At 34.4% G+C, this 21,169-nt stretch overlaps 1 protein-coding gene across 10 annotated transcripts in view; it reads left to right on the top strand.

Moving 5' to 3' along the window:
• Window positions 1–21,169, top strand: part of Prpf40a (pre-mRNA processing factor 40A) — a 56,737-nt gene that overhangs the window by 7,254 nt on the left and 28,314 nt on the right. For all 10 annotated transcript variants that reach the window (NM_001371020.1, NM_001371019.1, NM_001371018.1 and 7 more), the window contains 3 exons: window positions 6,752–6,832; window positions 7,769–7,799; window positions 9,153–9,169. In NM_001371020.1, coding sequence (NP_001357949.1) covers window positions 6,752–6,832; window positions 7,769–7,799; window positions 9,153–9,169 — 129 coding nt within the window. The remainder of the gene's footprint in view (window positions 1–6,751; window positions 6,833–7,768; window positions 7,800–9,152; window positions 9,170–21,169) is intronic.

Raw genomic sequence — 21,169 nt, 5'->3', positions numbered from 1 at the left:
TGAGAGTTCTATGTCTTCATCCAAAGGCTGCTAGTGGAACACTGAATTCCAGGCAACTAGGGTGAGGGTCTTAAAGCCCACACCCACAGTGACACACCTACTCCAACCATGTCACACCTATTCCAACAAGGCCACACCTCCAAATGGTGCCACTCCCTGGTCCAAGAATATACAAACCATGACACTGAGAGTGTCAGAATATTCCTGGACACTTAGAAATGTTGTGGACATGAGTCTTGTCAATTTACCATGTGTTTTCTTTCATTTACTTTAAGGTGTGGTCAGTTGTAATTAGCAGTTAATAAAGATAATACATTTGTTTAGTGGGCTTATATCTGTTATTTTTGAGTATGCTTTAAATGGGTTTGCTGCTGTTAGGCAGTATATTGAAGGAATGTAATGCTAGCAGTTGAGGGTTGAAATACAGTTTGCTGTACTGTACCTAAGGCTCTGATTCTTCAGTTAAATAAAATTTTTGTATGGCTTATCTTAAACTTTGATTTTTTTTTCTAATGCAAATTCTTGCTACTGTATACACAGACGCACATTCTAGGTCCTCATCTTCAGAACCTTCCGTTGCTTTTGAAAACATGGATTTAGAATCACATATTTCATTGTGTAGTCTGCTGCTCCTGTAAAGGAGACTTCAGTAATGTTTTAGTCAACTTAACAGCTGCGTGTATGCTAGTAGTCTGACAAGAGTACAGTGGAGTGAAAATTTTTATGATGTATTTTCTACTGTATACTTTCTATATTTAGATATAAAAATACTTTGTATTACAGTGTCCTGTAGTATTTATATTTAGTACAGTAATGACCCAATGACATAGCAGTCTTGTGGTCATAGCACAAAATAATGCTTTTGTGTTTCTGATAATGTATTACTTTACCAGTCATTTTAAAGATTATCTCATACAAGTCATTCATGGTGTATAATACTTGAAGTTATTAATGGTACCAATAGACTCTGTTGCTGATTTATATACTTACACACTATTTCTGGTTTATGTGTTTACTATGCTATGCTTTTTATTGGTTTGGAATGTACTTTATTTACAAAAACAAACTCACTGTAATAATTACATGTTACATGAACAGTAGCCTCATACATCTTAATGTTCACTGGACCTCTTGATAAGTGAAAAGAGACATGCAGTGATTGACTGACTTGTGTCATCTAAGTTTCTGTATTACACATTGCGTAATAACAAAATCATGTTATATTTATCATTGAGCGTGTCTGCTGTTAAGTGAAGCATGCTGTATTTAATGTTACAGCGTACCCTTTTAGTACTAAAAAAGTATAAAGGCTTAGATAGAAGTAATATTGAATCTATCTTGAAGAACATAAAAGGGGGATTATAATGGTCTTGTGTCCTAAAGAAGGCTTTAGATGACAATTTTAGTACAAAATTTAAAGTCTTTAATTTTTAAAACTTAAGAGCCACTATTGTTTATGTTTTTCTAGTTGAATTTAGAACTTCCTTGCAATTAAAAAAAGAAGTGGTACTCATTTTCATTCCACTACACTTTTATATTTATGTTGCATAATCTGTTGTATTTTGTCATGTTTGTATAAGCTTTGAGAAATTTATATACCTTACCGAATTTAATCTTCTTGTCTGAAAACTGTTGGCCCAGTTTGTCCAGGTTATATTTAGTAACTGGATGGTCTAGAGAGCTAAGTGAATTTTATACTCACATTGTAGAACCAGCATTAAATGTGGCACTTAGTCTGGATTTGACTTCTTATTACATGTATTGATTTATTGGAGGTGTTAAGTGTATGCTGTTCGCTAGTTGGGCCTTTAATGAAAAAAAAATAACAAAGTTGAGAAATAGACAAAGAATGGCTGAGGAAAAGGATTATTTAGAAAGTTCTCTTATTGTAAAAGGTTAAGAACAGCAGTAATATTGTTAGTTGGTCTTTCATGTTTTCAGGTGCTACACTTAGATTTAGTCACCAATGACAAAAGTGTTTAGAGAAAGATTTGTGTCTATACTAAATGTGTTCAGAAATTTTTGCAATATAATAACTAGATAGCATTTAATATTTACTAGATAATATAAGAAATCTAGATGTGATTTAAAATTTACCAGGGGAATGCATGGATTATATACCACTTTTTATGAGATGAACATTTGGAGATTTTGTTATCCATTCGGTGATGCTAGAATTATGAGTACTGTGAGACAACTTCAGTAGGTCCTAGCTTATCTAGTAGCTTTGATTGAGCATTATTTTAATTGCCTTACATTCATTATTGTAATTGATTTCCTACAATAAGTCCTGTCAGGTAATATGTTTACTGTTAATGAGGAATCAAGGTCCAGAGAGGTCAATATCATAGCAGCCCAAGGTCCCAAAGCTGTTAAGTAGTCAAGCTAGGATAGGAATTCTGCTTGTCTGACAGTATCTGTGCTGAGCTCACTTGAGTTCTATATACAAAATTGTAAAATTAAGCCAGGCAGTCCTAACACTTGCCTTTAATCTCAGTACTTGGGAGGCAGAGGCAGGCAGATCTCTTAAGTTTGAGGACAGCCAAGGCTATACAGAGAAATCTTTCTTAGAAAAAAAAAAAAGAGTTAGATTATATCAGTTGAGGTAACCACCTCAGAAGTTTTCTTATTAGCTATGTATGTTCCAAGATTCCCTGTGGATTCCTAAAACCAAACCATATATACATGTTCACTGTTGTTTTCAAGATGCCCTGTTGTGTTGCCTTGTAATTCTAGAGTTTATCTATCCTTGGGAATTTTATGCCCTGATACCTTCTTTGCATCATTCCTATACTTAGGGTTTGGGGCCATTGTTAAGTAAAATGAGGGTTACTTGAACTTATACACACACATACTGCAATACGTCAAAGGTAGATCTAGTATGCAAGACTGGTTGGTAGGAGCTACAGCTGTGGCAGGTGTACTAAGAAACCACATAATTTTAAAACTTGTGGATTTTTTTTATTGGTTATTTTATTTATTTACATTTTTAATGTCTCCCTTTCCAGTTTTCTCCTGAGTAAACCCCTATCCCATGCCCCCTCCCCACTGCATCTGTGAGGGAGCTCCCCCACCCACCTACTCCAGCCTCACCACCCTAGCATCCCCCTATGCTGGGGCATGAAGCCTCCATAGGACCAAGGGCCTCTCTTCCCACTGATGTCAGATAAGGCCATCCTCTGCTGCATATGCAGCTGTAGCCCTGGGTAGCTCCTTTGGTTGGTGGTTTAGTCCCTGGGAGCTCTAAGGGGTCTGGTTGGTTGATATTGTTGTTTCTCCTGTGGGGTTACAATCCCCTTCAGCTCCTTCAGCATATCCTCATCTGTATTGATCAGATCAGGCTCTGACAATAAAGGAGCCTCTCGGGACAGGCTCCTGTCAGCAAGAGCTTCTTGGCATCAAAACTTGTGGATTTGTTTTTAAAGTTTTCACATATTTTCAGACCTAGTTGGCCATAGGTTACTGAATCTGGAATGCAAAGCTATTTTTACTTACTTTAGAATTTCTAAGTTTATAGGTTATATTTAGTAAACTGACTTTGAATAATGGTTGTCTTACTAAATATTTTCTATATATTAAATTGAAAGCATTGTTTACTCTGTGTGTGTGTGTGTGTGTGTGTGTGTGTATGTGTATATTTAACAGAAAATATTTTCACTTTATATTAGTCTGTTTTATTTTGTAATTATTGCTATTTTGAGATGGGGATATCCGATCCCCTTATGAAGAGTTACAGATGACTGTGAGCCTCCGAGTAGGTACTGAGAACTTAACCAGAGTTTTGGAAGCATGGTGGTCGGTGCTCTTAAATGCTGAGCCATCTCTCCAGCCTTTTGTTCAGCTTCTGTAGCATTGATGCTGCTTTTATTGCCTATTTTTATTTTTAAAGTATATAAAGTGATAAAGCACTCATCTATATTTAACATTAGAAGCTTTCTGGGATGCTAAGAGCAATAGAATAGGTTGTGTGGTTGGCATTCCTTTTTATTCATTGATTATTGTCCTCTCTCTTGTGCTTCTTCTGTCTATCTATTATCCCTATCCCTTCACTACTGCACACTGAATGCAGGGCCTCATGCATACTAGACAAGTGTTCTACTTCTGATCATACATCTGCAGTCCTATTTTTATCTTTAGGCAAGATCTTGATTGGGAAATTGTCCATGCTGATCCTAAATGGATTTTTCTTCCTTGGCCTTAAGTGTAGCAAGAGATTTATGATGAGGGTCATTTACAATACCTACCTTGAGTATATGTTAAACTGGCTCTAAAACTCCCCAGACTCCAGAGCTGGAGAGATGACTCAGTGGTTAAGAGCATTGACTGTTACTCCCAGTTATACTTTTCCCGAAACACCGTTTCTGGTCTTAATAAATAACAGTTGTAATTTTTAAAATAATACTTTATATATTGGCCAAAGTAGAAGAAATGGAAATTTGTTAAAAAAAAAAAAAGCCAAAAAAACCCCAGCATTTTTATTTTATAATGTTATTTCATATTATGCTATTGTGAATAGCCATTTGTGCTTAGAAAATGATGTGTTTCATGAAATTGCTATGGCAGTATAGTGATTAAGAATTTTTTCTGTACATTTACAGCCTGGATTCACTTTCATTAACACTGATTAAAACAGCAAAAGGAATGCATTACAGAGAATTTCATTAGTCTCAAATTGGGGGTTCTGCCAAGTAACTAGTATAACTGAATCCAATTGCTTGTAAAGAACTTAACTTCAGAGATAGCAAATGAAAAATGTCCCTGTGTATTTTGTGTTTAGGATAATAAAAATAGGATTGTAACATTTCCTAAGTAGATAATAAATTGTAACATTTCCTAAGTAGATAATAGGGGCTCAGGGAAATAGGTCATTCTACCATGTTCAAAATGCTGAGAACTCCAGATAAACCAAATTTTTAATAGTAGTTTTGTATGAAATACAGAATCTTGCATAGCATAAAGATGTTCTTTAGTTTCATATTCATACCATCAGTTTCACTTTTAGAATATTTACTTAGTTACGTAAAAGTTTCAAAGCTCACAAATAAGTTTGTAACTAAGCTTCGCCTGCCAGGACTTTAATGGAAAATGCTGAAGAAAACGGTGCCTTTGTATTTTCTATCACATCTCATTTTCTAACCATAACTGAATTCTGCACTACTGAACAATTGTGAAGTGTTTAAGAATTTGGGAAATGGGAAGGACAGTGAAAGAGACAATTATGTCAAAGTCTTTGTGTTCTTTATTTGGTTTTGAATATTTATTGTTTCTTTGATCTGGACTAAAACTTGCATCACTATTGCAGTTTTGTAGCTTTTTTAAAAATGGGATTTTTGTCTTTATGTTAAAGTCAAAATATTTCAACTGAAGTTGTATTAGTTTACTCAGACTATTGTTACTGCAGGTAATAATTAATGAAGTTTTTTGCTTTGTTTTGTTTTGTTTTGTTTATACTATACATTTTAAAATACTTTTTATTTCACCCTTAGGAGAAATTACTATTTTTCTTTTAGGTTTTTAAAACTTCCACTTCTGAAATCAAATTAGGGTTCTAGTTTGGACTCTTAGATTCCCACTGTGGCTTTCTCACGTTACCTGTTGAGTTCTTAGATAGAAGGCTTTGGGAGCATCTGTCTTTGTTTGCTATTTCGTTTTCCTTAACATGTATATTTTTTTTTAATCTTTAAATTTTGGAGGCGTCTGTGCTTGTTTTCAAATCTTACTCTTTTTATAAAGTATTATTTTGAGCGTATGTTCCAAGTAATCTAGCAAAATCTCTAACCATATTGCTACCCAATAGTTTAAGTAATTTTTAGCAGATTTTTAATGTTAACCCCATGCTAGTCTACAGGTATTCTAGCCCATTTCACTTTGTATTTTCACAAGTAATAAAACTGAACATGCATATTCTTACGTATTTTCCTATTGATCAATGTGTTTATTTTTCTGTTCCTGTTTTGTAACTTGTTCATTTAATTTGAAATTTGAGTAACCACTTTCCTTGTCCTAGTGTGGTAGTTGTTGAAATTTTTATCAACCTACAAGTTTCCTTAGATTCTTTTGATACTCAATATATTACAGTCAAAATTCTAATATGGTCCTATATTTTATGTAACATAGGTGAATATTTTGATCAAATCCTTTAGAAAGTAAATTTTCATGATTTTTATTCATCCTTAATTTAGTCCTTATTCAGATTTTAATATCTGTCCTTACAGACTAACATAAATTCTCAAAACTAGTATGATCAGATATTTATGTACTTTTCTGTATTTGTAAGTAAAAGGCATTTATATAAATTTCAAGTCAGTGTTTAGATTTTAAGCACCTTTGGTCTATGACTTTGAAAAAGACCAGACTACTGTAAAGTTTATTTAGTACAGATTTAAGAATAAGAGGTGAAAAAACTGAAACTTTTTTGTCTTATTATTGTCTTGTTCCAAAAAAGGAAGAAATTGTTTAATTAAGAATAAAAGGAAATGAAGTCTCAAGTTTGACTTAGAATAATACAAAGTCTGTTCTTCTAAATAAACTTGTTTTGTTTTTTTACCATACATATGATTTGTGATGTAAGTATCGGGAACAGGATCATCAGAAACTACTTCATTCATTCAACAAGCACTTACTAAGCATATTATTCATATAGTAGCATAGTTTCAGTGGGTTCTAATCTTAAATTGTATGATACTTACAGTCCGTGAAAAGAAAGTGTTTTGATCTTACATGGTAACCATTTTTTTAACTTCTATTTTAGATGCCTGGAATGATGTCTTCAGTAATGTCAGGAATGATGATGTCTCATATGTCTCAGGCTTCCATGCAACCTGCCTTACCGGTTGGTAATCTTATGGAAATAATTATTTTCTGTGTTTTGATTACTTTCATATATAAATAATAATGTGCTATAGGACACCCCAAAATTAAATTGTAATGGAGCATTACAGTGCAACATATATACATGTCCAGTGGTAAAACTAGTTCTGTAAGAAATACGGCTTGTAAACCATTTGTGAGGGGAAAACATTTTAGTAGTTATATAATATTTTCAAATATGACATTTAATTTATTAAGTGCTAGTAAAAATTAACATTCAACTTAAAAATGAGAAGATTTAATTTTTTTGAAACGCCCATTTTGGTAAAACTTGTTGCAAATTAACTTAGGCTGTTCTTGAATAGAGACTCAACTGTCACACTTAGGTAGTAATTTGGTGACATATAAATACTGTGAAAAAAAAAAAAGCGGGGCATGGTGGCGCACACCTTTAATCCCAGCACTCGGGAGGCAGAGGCAGGTGTTCTGAGTTCGAGGTCAGCCTGGTCTATAAAGTGAGTTCCAGGACAGCCAGGCCTACACAGGGAAACTCTGTCTCGAAAAACCATGAATGAATGAATGAATGAATGAATGAATGAATACTGTGATGCTTGCTTAGGCCTGTTTATTTCCTGAGATCCTATTGGTTTTAATGAATGGGTATGACATACTTATTTAGATTATAAGTTTTTAGTGTTTTTCAGAGCTTTGGAGATTTCAGGATTGGGATGGGAAGGTTGTGTTTCTGCATAACCATGTAGGCTCTTAAAGTAATTAAGCGACTCCAGTGTTGATGAGCTCTTGAAATACATAGCAAGCCTAGGAGTTGAAACCTCTAGAAATATTAGTCTTTTAGTGCCTTACAGATTACACATGAAACTGATTTACATTGCATTGTTTCTATAAAATGTAGCTTAAATGATTTCGAATGTTAGTAATTTAATTTCTCTTCTTGCAGCCTGGAGTAAATAGTATGGATGTAGCAGCAGGTAAGTCTACAACGTATGGTGGACTTCATTTGGAAAGATGCGGTCATATTACCACAAGGAATGAAAGTGGTGTCTGGGGCTGAAGAGATTGTTCAACAGAAGCACTTGCTGTTTGGTTTGGTTTGGTTTGGTTTTTTTCCAGAGGACCTGGCCTTCCATCCTCACTCTTAAATGGTTAACTATCACTGGTAATTCCAGGTCCAGGGGATCTATCTGATGCCTTCTTCTGTCCTTGGGCACCAGGCATGCATGTGTAATACATACATATGTGCTAATAAGCCACTCATGCACGTAAAATTAAATAGCTTTTTAAACTGATCTTTATGATTAGTTCTTAATATTTTCTCAGTATATGACAATAGATAGTACTCACAACTGAATCCTTAAGTCAGATTTATTGTGCAAATTCTTTGGTTCTCATTTTTTATATTCTGTGATTATTACTAAATACTTAAAATTTATATTAGAACATTTGATCTGAATTTCAGTGTTTAACAATCTCACCTAAATTGCTTTTCTTTATTGTATATGCTACTAAATACAATAATGCCTCTGTCAACAAAATCAGAGTCAGAATATTTACACAATATTTGTTCTTTGTATTTGTTCTCCTTGGACTTCTGTTTTACAATCTTTGCTTTCTCTTTTACTTATTTTAAGTTGACTGGTTGCTAAAGTTAGACATTGTGTGCTCTTTATCACTAACACCTGAAAATCCCTTACCTCATAAAGATATACACATGCATCAACATAAAGATACGTGTGTGTGTATCCCACATATGATATATATGTGTGCCATATATTTATACAATAGTATAGGACAGCACTAACAAAACTTTTATGTGATGGTGGAAATGTTCAATAACCTATACTATCAAGTACAGTTGCTACTAGCTACATGTAACTAAGTATTTGAAATGTGCTCAGTACAATTCAGGAACCACTATTTTAAGAAAATTATTTAATTGTAATTTGAATTTTAAGCAAGAATGTGTGGTATCTTATTGCGCATGCATAGGATCAAAGTGACTGAGTTTGGCAGGAATTAGAGAATAGAGCATTGTTGTACTTCAGTAGCATATATAATAAAGAAAGGAGTTTAGGGGAGATCGACAGCCAGAAAGCATAATGAATGTTTCTTATTTGGCAGCTGACAATTAACTTTGGAGATTGAAAGCTCAAGTTCTGAAAATGCTTTATACTATAGATGTTTTATTTGCGGGATGAAAAGCAAGCAAACAGGTAATATAGGACAGCTCCTAAGCTTTAGTAAGAATGAAGAGGAAGAAACAATGATAAGGATTGGAACTGTTGAGGAGCCTTTCACTTACCAGTGAATATTTTGTCTTTTAGGTGCAGCATCTGGTGCAGTAAGTACACTTCCTTATATTTCATTTACATGCTGAATTTATCCTTGGTTTCTAGAGATTATTTGCTAAGCCATCTTTAGTTTTCAGTGCCAAATGTTGAAATTTTTTATTTAAAAAAAATAATTTTGATGGATGTTAGGAGAGATTGTTTGTATTTTATGTGGCTATTTCAAAATATGAAGGCCAACTACTTTAGAGAAAACAGGTTTTTGGTGTTCCAGTCACCTCTGGCAGACGAATCACTGCCAAGATGTAGATTTTTGTAAACACCCCTTTGGGAAAGACCATCACTCTTGAGTTGAACCCTTATCTGCTATAGAAAATATAAAATCTAAGATCAAGTATAAGGAAGGAATTCCTCATCAGCAAAGGCTGCTCCCTGCTAGTAAGCAGTTGGAAGATGCCTTACTTTATCTAGCCTCAGCATTCATAGCATATCCACCCCTCATCCTGTGTTGAGACTTCATGGTGGTGCTGAGAAAAGAAGTCTTTCTTTCCCAAGAAGAATAACAGGAGAAAGGCTGAGTTTGCTGTGCTGAAAGGTAGATAAAAAATGCAAAATTAGTTGCCTTTGTCGAGAGTCTCCTTCCGGTGATGAAAGTGGTACTGGAGATTTCATGCTCAGTCACTTGACAGACAGCACTGTGGCGAATGGTATCTGACTTAGTGCTTCAACAAACCAAAGACAAGGAGGTGTGCATGAGTTAATAAAAGGACAAGAATTAGGGTGAGAGTGGGAAGAAAAGGAGGTTTTAGGATCTGGAAAGATGGCTCTGTGGTAAAAGTGCTTGTTGTACAAGCATGAGAATCTAATTTCAAATGTCTGTCTCTATATTGCCTATAACCCCAGCACTGGGGGCCAGGATTGGTGAGTCACAAGAGCTCTGGCCAGCTTAGCCAAACAGAGTAGTGAATGTCTGGATTATAGAGTAAGGCAGAGAGCAATAGAGACTCTAGAGTCTTTCTCTGGTATATATCTGCATTTACAGTGAAACTCCACCTTCTACCCATCAAAGGCAAGAAAAGAGACATGTTTCATACAGTTTTGAAGCTTGGAAAATCCAAGATCAGGCCACTCTATTTGTCTGGGCTATGGTTAGAGCCTCCTAGTTACTTTAACAGCATGACCAAAGACGTTACTTTGGTGTGCGTGCAAAAATAGTATGCTGTGTGTGTGTAACAAATCATCATGGCCAAGAAATAGGGGAAGCCAAGGAAGGTTGGAATAGAATTTCTTACTTTTTTTAGACAGATATTATATAATCCCTATAATGTTTTAGAGGCTCAAGTACTTCTAGAATTGCCTCATGGAAACTGTTCATCCAAGTCTTTGTTAGATTTTGCAAAGTAAACTTCCATTTGGTTATACATGGCCTGAGTCCTTTTAAGGAATTTTATTTCTTAAGTCTCATAGTTTTAATTTACTAGAAAGATTTGTTTTTGTGTATTTATTAATAGACATTAATGTAATAGTATTAGTAACTATTTAACAGCTTGCTTTATATGTGAAGAAAGCTTTCTAGTTGTTAGTATTTTATTTATATACGAGTACTTTAAGCTCTTTGTCTTGTAGTAAAAAAAATAATTAAAAGTTTCCCTTAGTATTTTTATTTTCATTAACATGTAGTATACAGAATAATGGGTTTCTGCAATATTTTCATATATGCATATAATTAACATTGAGTATATTTATCCCCCTTTTATTTGTCCCTTTTCTCAAATAAGTGCTCATTTTTCTATTTTATAAGTCTAGTTTTCACATACGATAGAGCATATGATTTTTTTTAAGGTTTACTTATTTATATAATGTATATAGGTGCTATGTTTGCGTGTATGCACACCATCATATCTAATGGGACGATAGACAATTGTTAACCATCATGTGGGTGCTGGGAATTGAACTGTGGACCTTTGGAAGGGCAGCCAGTGCTTTTAATTCCTGAGCCATTTCTCCAGCCCTGAGCATGTAATATTTTTATCGGTGGGACATATTTTTGTTTAAATTATGATCTCCAGTTTGTTTTGTTTTCTTACAAAGAAAAATGACTTTTCTTTATGAGTTAATTTTATAAACACACATTTATATTAGTTGTCCATTATTTATAGGAACCGAGGGTAATTGTACAAGTTGTCTGTCTCAGAGCTATCCTGTAAAATGTGAATGTGCAAGTCCCCCTTGTGTTTTGACTTGACTCCTTCAGGAGCGTAACTGAGAAACAGTACACAAAATGTACTGTAGGTGTTTTTTGAAGAACATCATGTTTCTGAAGTGGCCGTACTAATTTATATTCCCAACAGTATATTAGAGTTCCTATTTCCCATACAAGCTTGACAACATTTGTAGTTTTTTTTTTCTTATTGATTCTAATTTTGACTGCCAGGAGTTAGAGCTTTGCACTTCCCTCTTAGCTAAACATATTGAGTAATTCTCTCATACATTTAGGAGTCTTTTTTACTTACGAGTTGTCTGCTTTCTGGGTGTGGTGGTACATGAATTTAATTTAAAAGTATGTGGGGGCCAAGGCATGCACATCTCTCTGGTGGAGGCCAGCATAGTATACAAAGTGAGCATGTTTCAGGACAGCCAGGGCTACACAGAGATACACTGTCTTGAAAAACAACAACAAAAAAAAAACCTGTTTGCTCAGTTCACTTGTCCATTTATTGATTGTACTATTATTTTGGTATTTAATTTTGAGTTCTTATGTATTCTGGATACTCCTCATCTGTGTGATGAATATCTGGCAAAGACTTCCTACCATTCTGTAATTTGTCATTCTACACTGTTGTTTCTTTTGCTAAGCATAAATTTTTAATTTGATAAGATCCTGTTGTCAGTTCTTATACTATTTCCTGAGTTAGAGTAATTGTCTTTATCCTGAAATGTTTCTCCTATTAGTCTTAATGTTTCAGGTATTGCTTAAGTTCTTGGATTTACACTGAAATGATTTTTATGAAGTTAGAAAAGACTGAGTTTCATTCTAAGTGGATATCCATCCAGTTTTCCAGGCATAATTTATTGAAGCTGTCATATTTCCACTCTTTATTTTACACCTAGTTTAAATCAAGTGGCTTCATATACCTGAGGTTTGTAGTAGTCTGAATGAAAATAGCTTCCATAGACTCATTGGGAGTGTGGCCTTGTTGAAAAATGTGTGTCACTGGCATTGGGCTTTGAGATTTTAGAAGGTCAAGACTAGCCTAATGGCTTATTGTCTCTTCCTGCTGCCTGCTGATCCAGATGTAGAACTCTCAGCTCCCTCTCCAGCACCATGTCTGCCTGCATGTCATCATACTTCCTGTAATAAGTGGAGTAAACCACTGAGCTGTAAGCCAACCCAGTTAAATATCTCCTTTATCTTGGTCAAGGTGTGTCATCACGGCAATAGAACCGTAACAAGACAAGGGATTTTGTTTGATTTGTTTTATCCCCCTGTAACCTCTTTCCTCAGTTGTCATCTCATTGTCAGCTGAGCTTTATGGAGACTCATGTAGGAAGATTTGTGAGGTGAATTTCTGGGTGTGTCTGTGAGAAATTTTCAGAGTTTAAATTAAGGAGAAAGACTGAATTTGTGGAGCACAAATTTATAGACTGAAGGTTCTGATGGAATCTAAGGGAGAAAAGGAGAGGGTGCTTTCTTTCTCTATCTTGCTGCACCCACGGTACTGTCTCTGCTATGGTGGACTTTGACATTTGAACCAAAATAAATTCTCTTTTTAAAATGTTCTATCAAGATCTTGTTACAACAAAAAAAAACTAACTAATACAGATGTATGTCTGGTTTTTCCTTTATGATTTGCTGTGTTTTTTGTTAATTTTTTATTGTGGTTATTTAGTGAAATTTAAAGTTAGGTGTTGGCATACTCCTTTTTTGATTGTTCCTTTGTTCTTTTGAGCAAGGGTCTTTCTATGTTCCCCTAAAAGTCCTGGAACCCATTATATAGACCAGGCTGGCCTCAAACTCAGAGAGATTTCTTGCCTCTGATTCCTGAATCTTGGGATTAGATAGATAGATAGATAGATAGATAGATAGATAGATAGATAGATAGATAGATAGATATGTTTTGTTTGTTTGTTTTGTTTTGTTTTATGTATTCACTAGTGCTCTCTTCAGACACACCAGAAGAGGGCATCAGACCCCATTGCAGATGGTTGTGATCCACCATGTGATTGCTGGGAATTGAACTCAGGACCTCTAGAAGAACAGTCAGTGCTCTTAACCACTGAGCCATCTCTCCAGCCCAAGTCCTTGGGTTTTTTTGAAGAGTACTTTGGATATTCATATGAATTTTAGAATTCTTTGAAGATTGATTTTTCAGATTTTGGTGTGGGTTGTATTCAAGATCTTCATTGCTTTTGATAATAGTTATTTCCTAATACAAAATCTGCTAAACAAGGAACATAGAAGGTCTTTTTGTCAGCTAGTGTCTTTGGTTTCTTTTTTCAGTGTTAATGAAGTTTCCATTGTGGAATTTCCTTAGTTGTATGTGTTCCTAGATATTTTATTATGTTTTGAGGCTATTGTATATAGTATTGTTTTATTTCTCAAGTATGTTCAATATTTGTATATATAAAAATTGCTATATAATAATATATATAAGCTACTAATTTTGCATGTTGATTTTACACTTTACTACTTTACTGAAAATGTCATGTCTGAGGGTTTTCTGGGGAGTCTTTGGTGGTCTCTTAGGTATTGATAGAGTCATTTGCAAGTAGATAATTTAATGGTTCCTTTTTGTATCTCTTAATCTTACTCTACTGCTCAGAATCCAAGCATTTTGTTGAATATAGGTAGGGAGGTAAAGAGTTCATTCCCTTGAGGCTTTAGAAGTGATGCCTTGAGGTTTTCTCCTTTCGTATAATACGGGCTTTACTGCGTGAGCCATATATACACTGGTTTTTAATGCTGAGGCATGCTTCTTTCTTCCACCCTTCCTTGGTGTTTTCTGTTTGTTTGTTTGTTTTGTTTTTGTCTGGAACTCTGTAGCTTAGATTGCTCTTGAACTTGTGATTGTCCTGACTCTACCTCCCAAGTGCTAGTATTATATGGAAACATCACCATACCAGGTTATGTGGAGCTGAGTCTGTGCCCTTTTCAACTGAGCTGCAACCCCAGTTCGAAACATACTGAGTTTTATCGAGGTCATTCTCTTACATATAGTAATGAACTTTGTAGTATCTGTCTTAGATCATGTTTATGTGCTGTTACTTTTATTGATTTGTATGTTGGACTATCCTTGTATCTCTTGGATGAAACCAGTTTGATCATAATGTGTGATAATCAAGAAAAAATTTTGCAGTTTCAGACCATGAATTTTAGATCAAAATGAAGTTTGTTTATTCCCATTGCAGGAAAGTCTTTCGGGATTTAACAAATTCTTAGAATGCATTTTCTTCATCTCTCTGATTATAGAAGTGTATTCCCTGCAAAAAAAAATCTGCAGACCGTTTGAAGACATGGTTATAAAGCAATCAGATATTAATTCCGAACTATATAATTGAATACATTAAGTTTTGAAGTGTTGTTACATTGTGTGATTAAGCATTTGGGGAAGAATTGAACACTTTCTGTTGATCACTGCTGGCTGCAGTCGTTTAAGGTTTTTTGTGTGCAGCTCATCAGTTTGCTGAACATACTTCTCAGATGCAGTAGGATTCAGAGCCATTTCTTATGTACTGCGTCATAATTCTAGCAAGAAATGGTTTTGTGTAGAATAAGGAAATGAAGGTTCAGAGGGTTTTGTTTTCTTTTTGGTTTTTAATTTTTGGTTAGTTCACGAAGCACCCCACCTATTTATCAAGCTTTCTCACCTTTCCAGTTTTCTTTAAAATACCAAGTGACTGCTGAATGATCCATGCTGAATTCTTTGGCTGCTTTCTGTTTATTTAAAATGATCAGCTTATTATTGTTCTCATCTGATCATTATCAGCTTTGGATGGCACACCCCCTAGCTCCTCTTCTTCAAGTCTCTCTGCAAACTTTTCAAGTCCCACTGTATTGTATGTTTCTTTGTCAGCAGTTCCTGGACCTAATGCAGCGTTGGTGGTTTGAAGTTTCTCTGCCGCCTTACCAACATTTAGAACTCAATTAAAATTGTTTGAATTTGTATCTTGTCTGACATTTCCATAGTATTAAAATAAACAGCAAGTAATAATTCATTAGGAAAAATTTGAGAATTGCATGCTTGTATTTGACACTAATCACTTGTGTTAAACAGGTATTTGAGATCTTTGAGACTCATCATTACGTTGTTTGTTTTGATTTTGGTGTTTTTGGGTTTTTTTTTTGTTGTTGTTTTTTGTTTTTGTTAATATGATCACGTATTGTTATAAACTGTCAGGGCTGCCGTGGCTCTGTATCTAAGAGGTTCTGCATGGATGTGTATTCATTATCATTTCTCTGAATTTTGTAATTTCCTCAAGTGTCTTGTATGATTCAATACTCGTTTGAAAATGGATAGTCTAGTCTCTAAGTATTTTTGTTTGTTTCTATAGTTTCTCTTACTGCTGATTTATAGTTTTATTCCATTATGGTCTGAAAGAACATGAGGAATTATCTAGTATATGCACATATGTGGTATGTTGAGACTTGGTCTATATTCTATGACATAATTGATTTTGGAGAAGGTTCCATGTGCTGCTGAGAAAACTGTTATTTCTCTATCTCTTGATTGGAATATTCAATCTGTTAAGCCCAGTTTAGACATAATATATTTTAGCTCTGAGGTTTCATTATCTAGTCTTAGTTTTAAAGACCAATCTAAATATTAGAGTGTATTATTGAAGATCCCCACTATTGATTGCTGTTATGCTCATTTATGTATTTTGTTGTTTGTTCACTTTATAAAATTAGGGGACTTCACTCAGTATTTGGTGCATAGATATTTAATTATATTTTGACCAATTACTCCCTCTAGTAAGATGTAGTGCCCCATGATAGCAATTCTTTGTTGTCAACTGTATCTGAAATAAACTAAAACCTAAGAAGCGAGGTACACTTGTAAGAGATTTGCCTTTTCCTTAATTAAATCATTTGAATTGGAAAGAACTACAGGAAGAACCATCGTCCAGCTAAGGTAGGAAAATCCATCTTAATCTGGGACACACTGTCTGGAGGGAGCCTATAGAAGGGACATACAAGAAGGAACTTTTTGCCTACTTGACCCTCTTAACTCTGACTAACAAGTTCACTTCTTCACTGATACCAGAACTTTCTTCTTAATGCTGGCACATATTGAGAGCCCTCTGAGACATCCAGCCTCCTACACTGAACGTGTTGATAGATAGCAGTTGTTGGAGTAGCTGGACCACAGCCTATAAGCCACACTAAGTTCTGTTCCTGAGAGGACCCTGACTAATACATGCCCTTTTTATCACTTCTAACTAATTTTGGCTTAAAGTTGATTTTGTCTGATAGAAGGCTAGCTCTGCCTGCATGTTTATATTTTCCATTTACATGGTAGTTTTCTATCCTTTAATATTAATTTTTATATCTTTGCTAGCTACAACAAGCAGCTGAGCAGACACATTACAGAAATAAAATAGGAAAAAATTAATGAAATACAGATTAAAAGCACAATACACAAAATTTAGCAGGCATAACTACTGTTTTGAAAAGTTACTAAGATTGATATACCTTTACCCAGTCTGACAAAAAGAAGTGGCGGGGGGTGGGGGCAATGTGGTGGTATATACATCCCAACATTTAGGAGGCAGGAGGATCTGAGTATGAGACCAGCATGGTCTACATGAGCAAGAGCTCCAAGACTCTGACTCAAAACAGTCAACCAAAAAGAGAGAGACAGAGAGAAACAGACAAGAAGACACATTTAAAAACAAAGCACTATTATAGATTACTGTGGAAGTCAATACTCTGAAAATCTGGACAACACATAAGAAAAGAAACAGTAACTTCAAGATCTGTATCACCTACTAAAATTAAATTCTGAAGATACAACTAACTTAAACCAAGTCATTACAAACAATGTAATTGAAGCTGAAATTAAGACTCCCCTTGAAGGAAAGCCTAGGACCACACTGATTCTCTGCTGAATTTTACCAAACTGTCAAGGAAGATCTCAGTTGTTATTATATCTTAATTGTATAGGAAGTGTACACTATATAGAAATTCATTCTATGAAGCCAGTATTATTTTAATATTAAAACCAGGTAAAGATGACAGCAACAGCAGAAAAGAAAGCTACAGACCCTTTGAGCAGGGATTCAAAAATGCCTAAATACTTGCAAAATAAATTCAGGAACATACGTTACAAATATGAAAGCTTCGTCCCTGGAAGGTAAGGTTGGTTTAACATTTATAAGTTAATAAATGTAAAATACCATATAAGTTTACTCTAAAGATAGAGATGATTGTTACATTTGACACCAAAAAGGCATTTGGCCAAGTTTCAACCAACCAATAGACAATGTTGTATTAAATAGAGACAAACTGAGAGCATTTTCTTCAAAATCAAGAACAAGACAAGGATGTCCACTCTCCCCTGGCTTATTTGATACAGTGTTCCAAGTCTTAGCTATCTCAATTATACTAGAAAGAAAGAAAGAAAGAAAGAAAGAAAGAAAGAAAGAGAGAGAGAGAGAGAGAGAGAGAGAGAGAGAGAGAGAGAGAGAGAGAAAGAAAGAAAGAGAGAGAGAGGAGAAAGAAAGGAAAGGGAGAAAGAAAGAAAGGGAGAGAGAGAGAGAAAGAGAAAGCGAGAGAAAGAAAGAAAGGAAAAAGAAAGACAGGGATTAAAATAAGAAAGGATGAATTCAACCCTTAAAAGATTCCTTATAAGACCCCATAGAAAAATGTTGAACCTAATAAACTAGTTACAGGCTCCAGTAACAGTTTGACAGAATTCAGCAGTGACTCTGTCTGATTACAGCTTCAGTCTCATTGCTTATAATTGGTTGGTCTATAAATACAGCCTTCATGTATAACAGCAATTTATTCTCAAATAAATGGGGAGGAATCCCATTAAAAATAACTCTAAAGAAATAATAGGATATAGTAAAAATTTCAAGATATTAAAAAAAGGGAGTGACAGAACATGTTAAATAATGAAAAGATTCCTGAATTGGCAGAATTAATATTATACAAGTGGCTATACTTCCAAAATTAAATATGTGATGCAATGCCTAACAAAATTCTGATGTATTTCACAGGCTCAGGGAAAAAAAAAAAGAGTATAAAAATATATACCTTGCACAGTCAGAATGGCTGTTGTTAGTGGCAACTCATGTTGGAGAGGGTTTGTAAAGATAGCCTTCCGACTATGGTAACTGTGAAAACATAGGTAGCTCCCAGCCATCTGTAACTCCAGTTCTAGCTGATCCTATGTCCGTTTTGGTCTTTATGAAGACAGGTATACATGTTAGCACACAGACTTGAATACAGGCAGAACACTCAAACACATAAAATATTAATATAGACCAACCAAATGAACTTGCGTATTGCTGTTCTACTCACTGTAGTAAGGAGTGGAGGCAACTTAGTCGTCCATCAATAGATGAAAGGATAATGAAAATCTGGTACACACATAAAATGAATTATCGTTCAGCTGTAAAGAAAATTGAAATCATAAAATGCTAAGAAAATAGATGGATTTAGAATATAACATTAAATGAGATTACAAAATCTCAGAACAAAACCACGTGCTCTTAACCTCATCCAATGTAGCCAATAATTTACATACATATGTATATATGTAAACAAATGTATATGTGTGCACAGAATATCATAAAAAGAAGCAAGAAAGCAACTAAGGGACAAGGAACAACTGGGTGCAAGTTACAAAAAACGACAAAGTGAATTCTTTTTTCTAATTCTGACATCTTGGATTGGGGGTGGATATGTGCATTAAAAATTTGATATTAAGTCTGCATTAAAAATTTGATACCTAGTATGCATCTCAACATTTTCAGACTGCCTAGTCTTAACAGTGTAAAAGTTCATTGAGGTGGTTAATTTTGATGTCCAAGTTCTTCATTTTAAAACTTTTAAAAAAAGAATATATTCGTTATCTTGTGGCAAATTTCAACAAAGCAAAAGCCATTTCTCTTCAACCAATCTAATATTTGGCTTGAATCTAAGCATTTTGCATTTATGTTGAGGGTAAATTGGTATATTCTTTGATGTTTTGTCTTTATATTATTTTGGAATTGAAACAATACTGTTTTTATGAGATAAATTTGGAAATATTTCTTCCCTTTGTGGCATAGTTTGAGAAGCATTGGTTCTTTAAAGGCCTGGTAGAATTCAGCCATGAGATCCACTCATTCATCTGGTCATAGGCTTTTTACTTACTGTTTATATATTTAGCTTAATTGCAGTTTTGGTTTATTTGGATAAGGTCTTATGCATTTAAAATATATTAATTTCTTGAAGATATTTCAAGGTAATTTGAATTTAATTTTTACAATATTCCCTAATGTTCCACTAGATTTAAGTATTATTTATTATAACATTTTCATTTTACTCCTAATTAATCTGGGTATTCTTCTGTTATTGTATTTTCACTCTTCAAAGATTCGGCTGTTTACTTCATTGATATGTTGTGTTGTAGCGTTGGTTCTGAAGTTTTGCCTCCTCTTTATTTCTTTATGTGGATTACAGGTTTGTCTTATTGGTTTTCCAATACCCTGAGCTGTAGCATGAGATCACAGGGTTGCTTTTTCTTTCATGCATCCACAGTATAGCTATTGGCTTTACTTCCCTTATTCTGGGTCTCCTGTTACTTACGGATTTGCTTTTGTAACATTTCTTCCTTTCTGCTTGTTATTTTCTTTGTTTAGAATGTTGGTGTTTTAACAGTGGCTTATTTTCTGATAATTTCTGAGTCCTAAATAATTCTTGTCCTTGTTTATCTTTTTTTTTTTTTTACCTAAATTATCTGCTACAAGGTAATTGAATAATTTTCTATGTCTTTATCTGTAACTTGGTTCAGTCTTTTATATGACAGATTGCTACTTTTGGTGTCTCAGGTCGTGACTATTGTAACAATTATCCTGATTTTTGTTGTTGCTAGTTTTTTGGTGTCTGTGTGCATTAGTTTTTTAACTTAATCCCTGATAGTCTTTTTTCATCCTGGGGTTGCTTTCCATTGATTATTTTTTTTTCCATTTGATTTATAGTTCAGCCCAGATTTCAATTTTGTCTTTTTTTTTTCTTTCAAAGAATCTTTTTAACATTCTCATGAGTTATCAGGTGAGGTTTTTTTTTGTTTTGTTTTATTTTCCCTGTTTCTTTTAATTCTCTTTAAGGTCATTGTTTAATCTTACTTTGGATGTAACCTCCAATAGCCTAGACCTCACTATAAGTCTGGTATGATCCCTCTTCCTTGCCCACATACTAGGATGATACGTATAAGGAACTATGAGGTACATTGAGTATTTTAAAAATTAGTATTGAATCTTTGTTTAGCACTTCAGTTATTGGATTAAGGTATTGAAGAGTCAAAAAATTTGAGGAATGTCGCATTGCATTATACTTTTGTATTTCTTGGCTGTCATGGAACTAGCTCTGTTGATGAGGCTGGCCTCAAACTCTGCCTCTGCCTCAAGAGTGCTGGAATTAAAGGCATGTGTCACTACTAACATGGTAGTTCATGTTCTTTCTTAAACAAAAAAATAAGAAAAAAATTACACATCCCCCTCCAAAAAAAAAAACCCTCTTCCCCAAAGGGTAGTTATTATACAATACCCAGGACATACCATTTAAGAAAACATATTTTTCCCTTTCCTAGCAGATAGCAATTGCAAATAGAGTTTTGGTTGGGTGTGTTGAAGTCTTTTTCTCATGGCTGAGATTTAATCTGGTTTGATCTTGTGCATCCTGTCAGTCTATAAAAAGTATGTTGCAAAAAAAAAAAAAAAAAAAAAGAACAAAATCACAAAGAATCAGAGATAGTTCTTCCTGCCCATTAATACTGGAAGCCTCCAATTCGGAGCCGAGGACAGGACTTGCCTTACTAAAATTGGTATATAAGGCCAAGGGC

The sequence above is a fragment of the Mus musculus genome, chromosome 2 (genome assembly GCF_000001635.26).
Source record: "Mus musculus strain C57BL/6J chromosome 2, GRCm38.p6 C57BL/6J".
NCBI lineage: Eukaryota > Metazoa > Chordata > Mammalia > Rodentia > Muridae > Mus > Mus musculus.
Note: the sequence above shows the minus strand (reverse complement) of the source record. Positions and strands in the feature narration are given on the sequence as shown.